The sequence below is a fragment of the Anomalospiza imberbis genome, chromosome 2 (genome assembly GCF_031753505.1).
Source record: "Anomalospiza imberbis isolate Cuckoo-Finch-1a 21T00152 chromosome 2, ASM3175350v1, whole genome shotgun sequence".
Lineage (NCBI taxonomy): Eukaryota > Metazoa > Chordata > Aves > Passeriformes > Viduidae > Anomalospiza > Anomalospiza imberbis.
Genome location: NC_089682.1, coordinates 61,599,701 through 61,616,055, shown reverse-complemented (window position 1 = coordinate 61,616,055; position 16,355 = coordinate 61,599,701). Strand labels below are relative to the sequence as shown.

Here is a 16,355-nt window from a genome sequence, read left to right as displayed (position 1 = left end):
TCCAAAATTCGGGATTCAGAAAATGCTGAGTTTTCAAAGGAAAGCAATTAGGATTATCTTTCCTGAATAATCCACATCACAGCAAATCTACCTTATGTAAAAAATGCATATATTTACATCGTGTATCATGTACATACTCTGGCTATACTTCAGAAAACCAGTGCAGCATTGACAATCATGACAATGAACTATTTCAGTACTGCCTTTCTCAAAAATCTCACAACACATGTGCAGGCCTTTCCCATATCAGATCCATACTACAGCATACCATCTCTTGCTAAGCCTGTTTATCCACTTAGGCACTATGGTGATGTTACTCAGATGCTTAATGTACTTAGCCTTTCTTTCTTCAAAAATTGTATTCAATTTTCCATCCATGCAACATGTTATTATCTTCCTGAATTCTCTGTGCCATTTTAAGTATCTATGCATTTCTTTCTCTTAATCGAAGTCTAGCATATGAGTGTTTAAAAAATATTTCAATATATAAAAGAATGAAGAGCTGTCCATATCTGAGGCCTCACCTTGTTATGATTTTCTTGGTACGCCCACAGAATTATAAGTCACCTTACTAAGCTGGATGCAGCTCCTTGTGATATCCAGCAAGGTGGCTGCTCTGACCAGCCTTGGCAGAGGTTGGGATGCTGGTGGTACTTGTGGCACCATCCCACCAACTTCTGCTCAAGCTGACTCCTTGTTTCAAAAGTCTTTAAATATGCCAGTTCCTACTGCCTCTAAAAGTATCAAGTTTCTTTTGTATGTCAGGACATTACCTGTGGTCTTTGCACCTTCCCAGATCATTACCTATGTTAAGACTTAATGCTGAAGATTAGACTCATATATAAAAGACTCTCAATCCCTACAGTAAAAGGCAATAGCTGCATTACCACTGCTCCCCTCTCTCTCCCCCAAGAGGTACAGATGTCTCCTTTCTGGAAAGTTCTATCTAACCCAAGCATAAAACCTTGATGTCCTTTTGTGAATCCAGAGTCAAAGAGTCTGTCAAGTTCCCAAGAAGAACTCACTCTCACTAACATTTCATCTTCATCCTTTAATAAATTGCCTCCCTAACTCTTAGCTTAAACTCTTTTAGTACACAGAAAGCAAGAGGCTAATGCTGTTAGTCTTCATTTAATTTCTTTTACTGACTTCGCCTCCTCTGCAGTATTTTCCATTCTTTCAGTCATGTATCTTCCCTCACATCCATGGGTGCTACTACACTGACATACAGGGAATCTACATCCAACTATACCAGGGCAGAATGTGCCTGAAATACACAAAATCATTCATCTTCCTTTTCAAAGGAAATGGAATTTCTAAGGTTTTGCATCCTTTGCTGTCTAATGAGGTGCAGTTCAATGGAAGAGCGCAAGAGGACGACTACACATCCTGACCCTGATACTCTCCAGAGGGCTCAGTCTGTTAAGATGTAAAGCCCAGACATCATAAAAAAGCAATTCTGTCTCCTCAATTACATCTCCTCAGACTTGCACTTGAAGTGTTACTCTATGTCCTGAAAGCAAATAATCCTTGTTTACATGTCTAATACTGTACCAAATGTCCACCAAGAAACCACTGAACAAGTCCTTACAACACAGACATAGCTGTTCCGTAATAAGCACAAATTTATATGCAAGTATGATATTTAGAGGACCCTAATATAGAGGATCCTAATATTTAGGATATTTAGAGGTTCCTAAATGGATGTGTGTTTGCACATGGTCTATGTGATGCTGTGGTATATCTGTAATTCTTCCATACATTTAGAAAAGTTCTCAAGTGATTTTCAATACCTAAGTAGAAAGGGAAACACTTCAGCACCCAAAAAGCACATCTCACCTTTCTAAACCATTGACTGCTTACCAATACCCATGGAAATACACACAATCCTCATGTTACTGAGGCTGCAAATACATGTTAAGCAGGACTCCCTTCAACTGTAAATTTACATCCATTCCATGCTACCTGTACATTTATCATCCTGTCATCAACCATTACAGGCTTTAATTGCAATTTTTCTACAGCAGAAGCAGCGTGAGGAACAGTGAATAAAGCCTCCATGCTATATAAACAATATTTCATACAGCAAAAACCAGGCTTTGGCTGAGTAATATTGCCAAACATGGAATAAAAGAGATAAGTGTCATTTGCAGGAAAGAGGACCTGAAATATTTACATTCAAAGTGTAGACTCATACCAAGCACTAGTGTGGCACAGACCCACCAGCTCTTGTAAAATAGCCCAAGCCTTTGCAGGTTCCGTGTATTTCATGGCTGGGTAAAATATGCTGCATGTTCATTATCCCACATTGTGGAAAACCATCTTCCATCACTCTCTACAAACACTGGATTGTTTAACAAACCTTACTCTCCTCGGCAGGTTTCAGCTTTCTGCTTGCAGTGCTGTAGTACAGGAATTCAGGTTAACTTTAAGACTAGGGTGGAAATAGGCAAATCAGTTCAAGATTAAGACCTACATTTGGCCTTCGATTTTAAAACAACCCATTAGGGAACTGACCCCAATGAAATGAAACAAGAGCTGTCTAACTCAGCATGAGCCGAATTACCCCACAGGCTGGACTGACTCAATCCCCATTGATTACAGAGGAGCTCAGGCATGCAATGGACAGGTAAACACCTACTCATAAACACTAAAATTTCAGTGTCTTAATCCTGGACTAAATACCACTGACAACAAGTTATTGAATAAGGCATTGAAGTATGGATTCAGCAGATGCTTCAATTCTGTTTAAAACAGTTCTGCTTTAATTAAAACCTCTTCTTGCACTATTATAATCACTAAAATCTTGGCCCCTACATTCTGAGAAAGTAGTATGGAAACAGTGTGGTACTGAATACCTGTAATTCAAAGGGATGAAGTTATGAATTTAGGCACTTGTAGTTTGAAACAAAGGTCAGCTAGTCCTTCTCATATGTGCATCTAACAGCTGTCCCAGAGATCATTACAATAAAAGAGAACTGCCAGGATACAAGACATGCAAACTGTGCCTTCCCAAACTAATTCTTGCATCATATCTCATAAGCGCTGACAAGACATGGTTTTTAATCTATTGCTATAGAAACTACCATATGGCCTGTTTCTTAATCCTCTGCATCTTCACTGTAAAAGGGAAATCTACTGAGGAACAAAGACCTAGGCACGAATTTAAATAAATTGCTTACATACATTAAGAAACCTCGTTCCTAAGCAGTCAAAAGCATATAACCCTCAAACCCCCCCCCCCCAAAAAAAACCCCAAAAAACCCAAACAAAACCCAAGAACTAATGAAAGCCATCTTCTTAGATAACGATGTCTCCTGTGGCCATAAAATACAATTCAAAACACTGCATGACACAAAGACATTTCTTTAAAATAATTTGAAGAAAATTGTTTTACCAATTACTCAATTGCTATATTTCACCCCATAGAGCTCCCACACATCATGTTATTTTAGAACAGGGAAAACAACTATAAAGGAAAACCACATTCTGAAATCTGGATAGGAAGTATTCCAACACTGCTGATTTTCATCATAAACAATGTCATCTCTTTCTTCTATCATTCCCTCCACCTGCTTCATTTGCACAATGACTGTCTTCTCATAAAGCAGCCAAAGTTGCACAAAAGGGCTGTAACCAGGGCCTCAACATCTGGCCCTGAATTTAAAACCGACTGCGTGAAGGCTCATGGCAGAGATGCAGGCAGTAACAGGAAGGGCAGGAGGAACAAGAGCACCTCCCAAGGAACTGTGAAGTGTTCAGATTTCTGCTTTCTGCTGCGCCATCAACCTTGGTTTCCTCCAACCATTCCTCTGCTGCCCCAGCAAACAGACCAGGATTTTCCCTGTACTGCTCCTGGGCAGCACTAATAGGCTGCCTGCCTGCTTGCTTCTCTGCTAAGGTCACAACTCTCCCACTGACAGAATTTTCTGTCACAGTATCAGCATCACAGGTCTGACGGCTCAAAATTGCCAATTCCTCAGCAAAAGTTCAACTCCACCGCAACAAGAGCTCTGTGGAGAAACCCCTCTCAAAACATATCTGGTAAGAAAAACAGAAACAGAACATTACAGCATGCAAAATACTCAGATTTGTAAAGATAGTATAAATGCAGACAGACTTCAAACTCCATGCACTACCACTTACTGCTATTACAAATTCCTGTCCAAAGCCAAGAGAGAAATACACCACAGCAGGAGCTTAACAAGTTAAGCTTGTTTCTTTGCTTATAGGCTACTTATAATTATTATTATTGACTGACTAGGCATTTCTACATTAAATATGCCACAGTCTTAAAACAGGCTCCTATGACAACAGAGATGACATCAACAGCTAATGAAATTAGATTTCCTTATTGAATTCCAAAACTGAAGTACAGTCGAAATGCAACAGCTAAAGATAACAACTTTTTAATGCTCCAGTTCAGCCTGTTTGCTGTTAATTGGTAGCAGACACCAGAATTCCATTTCACGCAGCAAGTACTGACCTTCTAAAAATAACATGGGGAGTGAAAGTAACTTCCACTGATGAACCTCTTGACAAAATAAAAAATCCTCTAAAAAATTAAGAAATTAGTAACTAATAAAAGCAACACAGAGGTTTCTATTAAAAAATTGAACTATATTTCAAGAATGACAACTCAAAACCTGACTCAAAAATAATTTCAGAGGTAAAAAAACCAACTGAAATGTAAATTCAAATGCTCTGTTAGTTTACACAGAATCATAGAATAGCTTGGTTTGGAAGTGACCTTCAAGAGCATCTAGTTCTAAATCCCCTGCCAGGGGCAGGGACACATTCCGCTACACCAGCTCAAAGCACCATCCAGCACGGCCTTGAACCCTTCCATGGGTCCAACTCTTCCAATGGGGCATGCACAGCTTGCAGTGTCTCACCAGCCTCATGGTAAAGAATTTCTTCCTAATATCTAATCTGAATCTCCCATCTTTCAGTATCCATTACTCCACTTCAAACCATTTCAAAACATTACTCTTACATTTTGTCACTACACTCCCTGATAAGGAATCCCTGTCCAGCTTTTCTGTAGGCCCCTTTTAAGTACTGGAAAACTCCCCAGAATCCTTTCTTCTTTAGGTTGAGCAATCCCAACTTCCTCACCCTGTCTTCACAGCAAAAGCTCCAACTGTCTTATCAATTTCAGGATCCTCTTCTAGACTCTCTCCAAAAGGTCCTTGTCCTTCTTACGCTGGCAGCCCCAGAGCTGGATGCAGCACTCCAGGAGGGTCTCATGAGAGCAGAGCACAGAGGAAGAATCCCCTTCCTCAGCCTGCTGACCACACTGCTTTTGATGGTCTCCTATCTAATGCTTCTTTTCTTTTATTACAATCTAATGCTTCTTTTCTTTTATTACAATAAGTATATTAATAGAAACTTCGTATTTAAACAGTTAATTCATCTCACCACCACAGAAGAATGATTCATGTATCATAACAAAGGATACATGGGATCTATGAAGTGCAAAACAGAAAAAAAAAAGGTTTTAATTTAAAATGGGTAGTACTGCATACCATAACAAAGTTTTTCCAAGATTGTTACCTACCTACACTTTTCCTATCACATGAAAACCAATTAGAAATATGTAGCAATAGCTGTGGAATAGCAAGACACTTTTTAGAGTACATTTGCTTCCACTGAAAAATTCAGTATCTGTATTTGTGTGTCACAGTAGCGCCTTAACAGCCAGACGTCTGAGAATTGAAAATGAAATGGTGCTGCCTCAGCATACAAAATAAGCTACAGAAACAGCAAATAGCCTGGAAACAACAGTTTCTGTTAAAACAGAATCAAGTTGGTAAAGGAATTAAGCAGAAGTTTTCCTTCATTATTTAGCAGATATGACCCCAATCAGAAAATCATAAGCCCTACTACAGACTGCAAACATTTTAGAAAGTATTTCAGTCACAGCAGGCGTTTTCTCACAATCACACAAAAATAACTGGAACCATAAGATATTTCTTATAGCATCTCAATGCATTTTTCTATGTGATATTGAGTGGATTCTATTTTCAAATTCTTCCTAATTGCAGTTTCTTATATCTTTCCACATTCACTTTGGACACACTGCCCAGAGGAGTTCAGGAGACAAAGAGAACATTCTTCCCACAACCCTTTCTCAACGTTCAACAGCTCAAACAAAACACAGGATGCTAAAAAGAACAACCAACTGACTGTGAAGAAAGCAAACTGGTAAGAACCAGGAGAAGCCACAGCTCTGCCTTCCCCCTCAATAGCCAAAATAATGGACCATGAAGAGGAAACAAAACCACTACAGAGAACGGAGTAAAGCAACTTCCCACGCTAGCAGACCCAAGAGAAATATCTCAGCAAGTCACGGCACATTCTCCACATTCAGCAATCAAACCACAGGGTACCTTCGTTCCTCAGCACTGAAGTAGGAGCTACTGGGCTTTGCATAGCGGGGAACAGCTTTATGGAGAGGTATGGGGGATAAGTTTCTTCCTTCTGTGGAGAGGAAGGTAGGCTGGTACAAATGCAACAGAAGGGAGACAGGAGACCAACCTTTTCAGAGTTATTTACCTGGTACTGGCCCACTGATAGTAAATACTCAGCCTCAGACAAAGAGGCAGCTGGAAACTATAATGTCTCACCAATATGAAAGGGGAGCAAAAAAAAAAATTTTTACATATAAAACTTTGAAATATGGCTCTCTCATAGCTTAGCTTTGATTTTTTTCTTCCCAAGTAGCTGAGAAGATATCAGAGAAAGTAAGATCTCCACACTGCTGTCTTGTTTCTTCACAAATTACTGCCATACAGGTTCTAGAGAAATAATGCTACCAAAACATTGTTCTGGGGGCAAGTCTTACCAAACCAGAATGCTCTTCTTGTACCATCTCAATGCAAATTGAAATTGGTTAGCAGATTCCTACAACATGTAGGAAACAACCGCTTGTCTACATTACTGGCACACAGTGGGTGTCTTGCTCTTGTTACCATTGGCTAAAACAGGAGTTAGCCTATCAATAACCAAGGAGGTTTTTTTTTACTGCAGGACAGGTTCCCTCCAAACAGTTTACATGAAAGTCGGGCTTTCAGGATCCTTCCATGGGTTAAAATAACTCATCAGGTGGAAACATCAGCAGAACATGTTGGTATCTGTGAATAGAATCCTGTATGCAAATGGAGAAGAGACATCCAGCATAGAAATAAAATCTCAGATCAGAATGTTTCACCTTTCCCGAAAGAGGCAGTTAGACTGTTATAAGTATCACCATGAAGGGGCTGCAGGCTTTGTTCCTTATCTCAGAGGGCATATTTCAATGGCCAATTACATCAAAAGGAAGTTTTCTCTTGATTTTGGTGGTTCTTGTATCTCATCCAAGCTCAGTGACAGTCCACCACAGTATGACATGAACAAAAAGAAACACACAGGACATATCTATAAAGAGCAAATGCAAACAGAAGAGATAGATTCATGAAGCTTGATGCATTTAATTTGCAGTGGTCAGCACACCTTTTACATGGAGCAGCTCCTCATTAGTTTTCAAAAATGAAATACCACTTTAAATGGGACAAACCAACTAATACTGGCAAACAATTATAAATTACATCCATCTGGATTTCCAGCTAAAACCACTGCAAGTTGCTATTCTTCAAGAACCAATAAAATCCATGACTGTAAGACATGTTTCTTGAGTTGCACGTGTCTTACAGACTGGAAAACCACATTACTGAGCTTTAGGAATCCTACCTAATCTGAACAATCTTTTAAACTCAGCATTACGTCGCAGTGATTAAAATTAGTATCTTCCATTTGGGTTCAGAGACAATTTGATTCTGCCAATACAATCTCTTTTTAAATAGTGATGACTATCACTGCTATTTACCCACTACCATCATCCTGCCAACACAGAGAAAAAAACTTTGGTATAGCCCCTACCATAGTAATTCTTTAAACAGGTAAGATGCTTTCTGCCTTCCCTTACAAGAAAAATAAAGCAATATATATGTAAACAGCAAATTAAACTGAATTAGCAACTAACCAAGATAAGCAGAGCAAGAGCTGGACCATACAGCAATATCCAGTGCCTGTCTATCTACTAAAGCTCATGCAAGACTCAAAACAGCTGCTAACTGCCACAGGCTGGGTACAGTCTAGACTTTCTAAAGGCTTCTCGTAAAATCTCTCAGCTATTACAGAAACAGCTGCTGCTATACCAGCCACAGGTTTCTGTTTGTTAGCCAAGACAGACTGGAAATAGATCAACAGGTAAGAAGCAAAAGTGCCAGAAAAATAATCAATTATCAGACAGAGATGAGTAGAAGCAGCATACCTCTTTCTATTAGTTCTAGAATGACCATACTCAAAAGTTGTTCAAAAGGTCTGGTGAAGCTTTTCTTTGAAACATTGCTCTGCTTTCAAGGCTTAAGAGAGTCACAAGTTTTCTTTATAAATCAAAGCACTTAAGATCCACAGGCTAAGGAGATGATGAATGTGCTCAGATGAACAGAAGCTAGGCAGAGGTCAAGGATGATCCATACACAGCCCCCCCTCTTTAACCCTGAGGCACAAATCTGGCTGACATCCCTAAAGCTTTCCTTCCTCAGACATTAGGTCAGGGTCTAGACAGAGCATCACAGCAGTTCTCAGTGTTTGTACCAGCCTTTTGCCAGACCAAGGCATAGGAAGCAGAGTAAGGCAAGGAAAAGCAGAGGAAAGGAGAAGAGAATGACAAGCCTGGGGCTGCATCCTAGGAAAATGGGACACAGCAACATAAGTCAGGATACTGTGCCAAACCAACATCCCTTTTGAGCAAACTATGGCTGAGCTTTGCTGTCTGGCAGGGCGCAGGGCACAATGGGTGTCCCACAGCAGTCTCAGACACAGCAGAGCAGAGCTGACAAGGAGGGACTACAGGGTGTTGGTAACTTTAGATTGGGAGTAAGATCTGCAGCCAGGAAGGGAAAATTCTTCTATGGGTTGGATATGTTCATAGCACTACTTAGCTCATAATATAAATGCTACCTCTGTATTTCTAAAGTTTTAATGAATCAAGGCTTACACAGCAGCATATAAAATGGCAAATTAGGAAAACTGGAAAAACTGAAATCTCAATATTGATCAAGCTCCTGCGGCAAACCTGCAAACAGAAATTCAACACAGGTTAAAATTAGGATTCTTTTGAGACAGCTGCAAACTTGGCCAGGCTTCTAAGATGAAGTACTGTAAAACTGCATATCTTTAGAGACACCAAATGGAGGCACTGAAAATAACACCTAACTGAAATAAAAACAAAATTCTCAACAGAAAGGACTGATCCCTGTTTTGCAGTACTTTTGATCAAATTTATGGATATAGAACATGACTTGCCATTAAGTTTAATAAAAGACTGTTCACCTAAATTTACCACATTGCCTTCTCTTTCCTAGTATGACAATTTCTGAATAAAAGAAAGCTGCATTCAATAACAGAGCATTGAAACTGGTATTCATTAATAATTTCAGTGTATCAGCTCCTATAAAGACAGGGTGAATGTGGTGATTTATAAAATGCAATTACAAGCCCACAGGACATTCTAAAAGTCTCATTTCATTCTGCAGTTTCCCAGGAGATGGCAAAGAAATGGGTTGCAAACAGGAAAGATTAGCCTGAGACCCCCAACTTTTCCTGAAGTATTATAGGACAAGACAAATCACCTTGCACTGCTTTGCCCTCTAACTATTCAGTAGTTTTTATAAGCTAGGCAGAAGTGCAAAGCAATAGTGAGATTTTCCTCCTTCAAAACAAGTTTAATCCATCTTGTAAACTCCTCAAAACACGATGGATTGCACCAACCAGGGCCACCACTTGGCCACTCTGTGCCTTCTGATAAAGCTGTTTCATGAGACTGAGATGGGAAAGAAGATCTCACACCTACACTTTCACCTCATTTCATGCAGGTGTAAGAACCTGGATTGCTGTATATTATCTGATGCAAGACAAATGCAGTGTTGTGAAGAATCATGCCTTTATTTTGCAAGATTATTTATATTTAAAATGAACATACATGCCAATAACTATTCCTTTTTCAACATAAATCAGGTTTGCAGAAACAAATTAAACTTACAATGATTCGTCTAACAAACAGTACAGAGTGCTTTGTTACTGGAGGAACTCATTCCATACTGAGGAAAAGACTGATCCTCAGTAATGTGAGTTGCAAAGTACCACTGAAGATAGTAGTGGCATGAAGCACAGCTGGAGACACATCACTAGTGGGCTGTGTCTAGTCAATCCCTTGGGATTGATATCAGGACTAGCACTGTTTATCAACTTCATTAGTGACCTGGATGATGGGGCAGAGCACAGATTCAGCACATCTGCAGATAAAATAAAACTAGAAGAAGTGGCTGATACCAGATTCCACCATTCAGAAGGATCTGGACAGGCTGGACAATTGCTGCCAACAGGAACCTCATGAAGTTCTGCAAACAGAAGTGCCAAGTCCTGCATCTGGTCAGGAATTATTCCATGTATCTTTACAGACTGGCAGCTGATGAGCTAGAAAGCAGCTTTGCCAAAAATGACCTTGAGGTCCTGGTGACAAGAAGTTGAACATGAGCCACAAATGTACTCTTGAAGAAAAAAAGGCCAACAGCATCCTGGGTTACATTAGGAAGAACACTCAGCTGGTAAAGAGAGGTGATCCCTTCTCACTTATCAGCCCTGGTGAGGAGGTATCTCTTGTACTCTGTCCAGTACTGGAATTGGACTGGGCTTCCCACTACAAGAATGCCATGGATTTATTGAAGCAAGTCCAGGACAGAGCCATAAAGATTATTAAGGAATATTTTTATGTAAGGGGCTGCTGAGAGATTTGAGACTGACCAGCCTGGACAAGGGATGGCTAAGGGTCAGGTAAGATGGCTCTTATTGTGCGCAATCAACTGATGGGAAGGAATGAAGAAGGAGGAGTCAGATTCTTCCTAACAATGTACATCAACAGGACAAGAAACAATGGGCACAATTTAAATCCCATGCCATTCCATCAGAACACAAAGAAACAGCTTGGATTTTTATTGTGACAGAGGTCAAATATTACAAAATATTGCCTACAGAGGTGCTAGAGTCTCCATCTGCATAAACATTCAAAACACAACTGGACACAGTCTTGGACAACCTACTTTTGCTGACCGTACTTAAGCAGGAGCTTGGGCTACATGACTTCAAGAGATTCCCTCCAACCTAAATAGTTCTGTGGGCCTGTGAAGATGATACAAAAAGTTTGAGAATCTGTGGGGATAACTAAGTCAACAAGCTAGGAAGGTGTTTGTGTTTAGTCCTCTGTTCTGCCAGACTTCTTTTTCATAAGTCAAAGCATTTACTGTAGTTATTAATTATCACAATCTGCCTAACTCAGATCCTGGAGGGACAAGCATATATGCAATTGAAATAAATGTTCTTTCCATTACTCAGTATAATGAGGCATTCTGCTTCCTTTTTTTCCTCTGAAGTATCTGCCAATTTCCAAAATAGAATACAGAACCAGCTGGATTGCAAGGTTATTTCTTTACAGCACTTTTTATTTAAATGTGTGCATTTACTATTGAGGAGAACAAAGACAGACAAGACATATGGCTTTATGGATGTCTTCCCCCCACATTTCAGCCTGACGTATTCAGGTAGGAAAAAACACCCTACAGAGAGAAAAATAAAGAGAAGAAGAGAAAGACACCAAAGATTGATGCTGTATGTGTAAGTCTAATTATTTGTTAATCGAGTATGTAAATTTTGCCCATGGTAAGATTTAATGGGAATAGAGAAAGGGGCTTCACTCCCAAAATAGGTAAATCACATATTACTGCAACTGATATTTTCATTTTAATATCAGATGAAGAGCTAAGTCCACAAAACCACAAAGAAATCATAAAAAATGTAAAAGTACTAGAAAGAAAAACCATAAAAAACAGAGCATTTCATCGTCCCCTGGCTTAACTACATCTGTGTTTTGACTGCCTGCACCTGAAAAGCATATTTATGGCCCATTAGGAAATGGCACTGAAATTTGTGAGAAACCTAACAGGCTGTAATCCAATGCCTACACCTGAAATATCTAAAAACGGTCCAAGTCTGACTGTGTCCCTGGTTGAAATGTACACATTCCAACCTTTTACAGCTTCAAAATGCTCCATGCAATCCACTTCCCAGAAAGATTTGTATTTTTCACAGTGATTAAAATCACTGTGCTTTTGGCCATCTCTGAGACCATCACAAAAGTATGCTGTAATACAATACCTAGAAATGCACTGCTTATGGTGTTACATCAATGAAGTAACACAGCATCTGTGCCAGCGTCAGCCTTTTCATTGAAACAGAAAGGATAAGAAAGCCCAGGGCTGCACTACTGAGGCAGAACATGTGAAATTAAAGCATGAAATAAAGATGAAGGAAGGTCAATGGAGACCTGGATGCCAAGATTTAAAAATCATTGATATCAATCTTCAAGTGACAACATCACATTGCAGTTACTTATTTAATTAGCATATCACACCACTTTTCATACCTGATATTAAGTTCAGATTCATGTGGACAGACACCATGAAAAATCAAATTAATAATATAAAAATGGAACTTCTCAGTAAAGTATCAGACCACATGCAAACATTAAGTTTACCTCAGCTCCCAAACTGAGAGAGATTATTTCATCTTCAAAAGCAGAATGTGTATCAGTATGAGGAGGAATTCCTGTTTAAAAAAAAAAAGAATATAATAATGATAATAATAACAACAACAGTAATAGAGTGCTATCTCCATTGCTAAACTCTATTTCTATGGATGTCCTTATGGAAAACTGGGATGTATAGTTGAACAAACAAAACTTACCATAAACAAGGGAATTGCTGTCAGTAGGAATTTGGGGCAATTGTCTTACACCCAGATTAGATAGATACAATTAACCTAAGTGCCTTGTATAATCAGTAGAAATACCTAGAAGATAGTTCAGGTTACTCCAAGGCCTTGCTCACTCCTGGATGACTCCCTGCTTAAGAGAAGCTCAAGCACTTGGCTCTCCTTGCAGGCAGTTTAGCCCTTAGCAGCAACAGTTATGGTACCTATGGCGATTGTGAACTTTAGTTCATCCAAAATAATATATTTCTTCCTCACTCCCTTCACAGAGGAGTAACCTCAAATCCCTCTATTTCTTAAGCAAATGACTGCATTAAGGATTTCCACTTTAGCATTAGGACCCACTACCTCAGAGGCAGGCACTGTTAGGATCAAGTCTGCCTCTGCTTTGCACTTCCTAGGCTAACCCCTGGGTAATACATCTGTTAGTGTGTATATGAGTACACACATAACTGAGAATTGCCAAAAGGACAGTAATTTTTAAGGGTTTGTTTAGATTTTTCTTTCATATCTGCTAATTGGAAAGAAACTGCCAATCCCTGCAGCTTGTGTCACACATTTTAATGCCAAATGCTAGAACAGCAGTGTGCATGCCACAGCAAGATCTCACCACATGGTGGGGAACGGCAATCAGCAGCAGAGCAAGGGAGAACAGCAGACAGCTTGGGAGAACTGCAACTGCACCGTCCTCTGATCCACTGCAGGTCGAGGCAGACAGACTCATTCCTATACCATCCAACCCAAAACAGTTTTATTTGTTCATTAAATATTCTACCCAATTCATTTTAGGCTCTGTAGAGAATTCCTGAGTTGAAGACAATTTTTTTCTGAGGTGTCAGTCAGCTCTACAAAGCACCCTTATTATACGGCAGATTTTAAATCCAGACATAAATATTCTGAATTCCATTAGTTTCAGTGAAAACAATACAAGTGTTTTATGAGACCAACATTTAATCTGACAGAAAATCAGTGAGACTTGAAAACCAAGGACAGACAGATACCTGTTTGTTACGGCTCATAACTTTGCCTCAGTACAAAGCACTGAGGCTCTGCTTCAAGAGGCACACTGAAGACTGTGCAATTTACTGTGCAGCAGGAGAACACTGACAGCTCTCCACACTGTCACCGATACTTCAACCAAGACCATACTGACCCACACACCTCATTTAATGTATCTTATGTGTGGCCCCTCCAGCTTAGATATTCATAGCCATAACTCACTTTCTAAAATTGCAAGTATAATTTCCAGTGAAAAAACAGCTTGGAACCAAGGTGAAGGCAGTATTAATCTGACTGCGCTCTGTGCTCATTCATATCCTAATGATTTGCACTTAAGAAAGGGTATTTTGCTTTGGGCTTGGGTTTTTGTTTGATTTTTCAAAAAAACCTGCTTCCATTCTTGACAGAAATCCACAAATCTAACTAATCTCCTCAGATGTCCCAGCCAGAAGTGTACAATTGCAGCAATTTAACAGATTGTCAGATACACAAACAAATAGGATCAGCTTTTCACACCCTTGTTCAGCAGATACTGTCATAACTCCCAGACATTAATTCTGAGAGTAAAGCCATTGTTCTTTCTTCCTAAAGACAAATGAGATACTCAACCTGGAAAGCAAGCCAGATACTTAACCTTGATGACTAAGCTTAGCAAAATGTACAGCACGTGATTTGTTCCCTAGAAGTGTGATTAGAATCTTTTCTTCAGAAGCCTCCAGTTTGGGAAAAAATACAAAAATACAGTAATTCCTTATTTCTAGGATAAGGGAACACTGCTTGCATCATACTTAAGACTCCATATATCACATGCACTAATATTGTATCATATGTACTAACAATAGGAACCATTTATTGGAAACTGTATTCACATTACAGGGAGCAATACAAGTTTGGAGTAAAAAATACACTTAACTAGAAAACCAAATATGACCATTTATTCCTATATCTTTTTGTAGTTAGTTTTCAAATCATGGCCTTGGACTCAAACACCATAATTTTTCATAATAGTGGTATCAAAAACAGCACATCTAAACCCAAGTTCCCATGTTCAGAAACCAGTATTAAGACTTTAGTTTTGATTCAAAGCACATCTGGTCACAGAGGAAATACACTAAGTAGGTGCTTAAATCCTGTTACTACACTATTCCACAGTTAGATGGTACACTCTCCGGCTTTTTAGTGAAGTTGTACTGCTTTGGCTGTTACATAGTTCATTTGCTCCACAGATGCCTGTATGGTGCTATGCTTTGGATTGGTGATGAAAACAGTGTAGATAATACATGGATCTTTCATCTCTTTCTAAGCAGTGCTTACACAGCATCAAGGTCTTTTATGGTTCCCATGTTTCCCTGCCAGGTAGTCAGCTGGGGGTGCACAAGAAGCCGGGAGGGCACACAGCTGGGACAACTGACCCCATGTGACCAAGAGAATATTCCATATGATCATATGACATTGTGATCACTAATAACACTAAGGGTGTAGTTTACCAGGGATGTCATTTCTCAGGGACTGGCTGAGCACTGATTGGCCAGTAGTCAAGAATTAATTTTTTTTTTTTTGCATCACTTGTCTTACTTTGTTTTGTTTGCTGGCTTGCCTTTTTTTTTTTTTTTTAACTTACTAAACTGTCCTGATCTCAAGCCATGAGTTATCTCACTTTTATCTTCCAATTCTCTCCTTTTCCTCAGTGAGGGGAGTGAGTAAGCAGCTGCATGGTGCTTAGTTACCTGCCAGGGTTAAACCACTATATAAAATAAAGAGTTCAAAATTTTTGAGGGACAAATGAACTTACCTTGTCCAGGTTCATACTGATTTACAGTCAATTGATCAGGTTTATGTTTGATATATCCCTGCTTTAAGCACTTTTCCAAGAATGGGTTGCAAATTTCAGGAAGACCTAGTTATAGAAACAGAACTGTAAACAAGACAGGACAGCTTTTTACAATAAATATAACTAGGAAAATACATACAAGTAGCTTCATATACATGCAAGTCCATCTCTAACTATGATTACTCTGCATCTGCTGCTAACACACATCAGAACTGGGGACCTAATCTTCAAGTCCAATATTCTTTAAGATCTCAAAATTACAAAGGCCACTCTTTCAAGGCCTCTGCATTCAGAAGCAAATTACTCCTTACAAATGCAAATTGTAGTGTCTCTACATATAAATAAAACCACATCAAATCAGAGGAAAAGTTTTTACCAATTACAATAAAAAAGTTGCAGTCAAGAAGCAAAATTATTATGCAGAGTCAGTTGTGCAGAGAGCTCTCTAAAAAATTTATTCCCTGGAAATCTATTACTGAATTAGATTAAATATCACCAAAAATCTGCTGAAATTAAGCTGGTCTTTAAACAGGAATGGAAGGTGTAGTTCTTCACTGAAGCTCTGGTTTGCTATTTATTGATTAAAAAATTCTGCTGAAGGTAAGACCAACAAACATGTTACTACTATCCCTTCCATGAATCTACTGATTTTTATTCT

General features: G+C 39.2%; 1 protein-coding gene across 2 annotated transcripts in view; it reads right to left on the bottom strand.

Annotated features, from left to right (window-relative positions):
- The window catches only part of ALKBH8 (alkB homolog 8, tRNA methyltransferase), a 262,866-nt gene that overhangs the window by 18,522 nt on the left and 227,989 nt on the right, over positions 1–16,355 (bottom strand). For both annotated transcript variants that reach the window (XM_068181382.1, XM_068181384.1), the window contains exons 6-7: positions 15,659–15,763; positions 12,635–12,705 (exon numbers count right to left, since the gene is read on the bottom strand). In XM_068181382.1, coding sequence (XP_068037483.1) covers positions 12,635–12,705; positions 15,659–15,763 — 176 coding nt within the window. The remainder of the gene's footprint in view (positions 1–12,634; positions 12,706–15,658; positions 15,764–16,355) is intronic.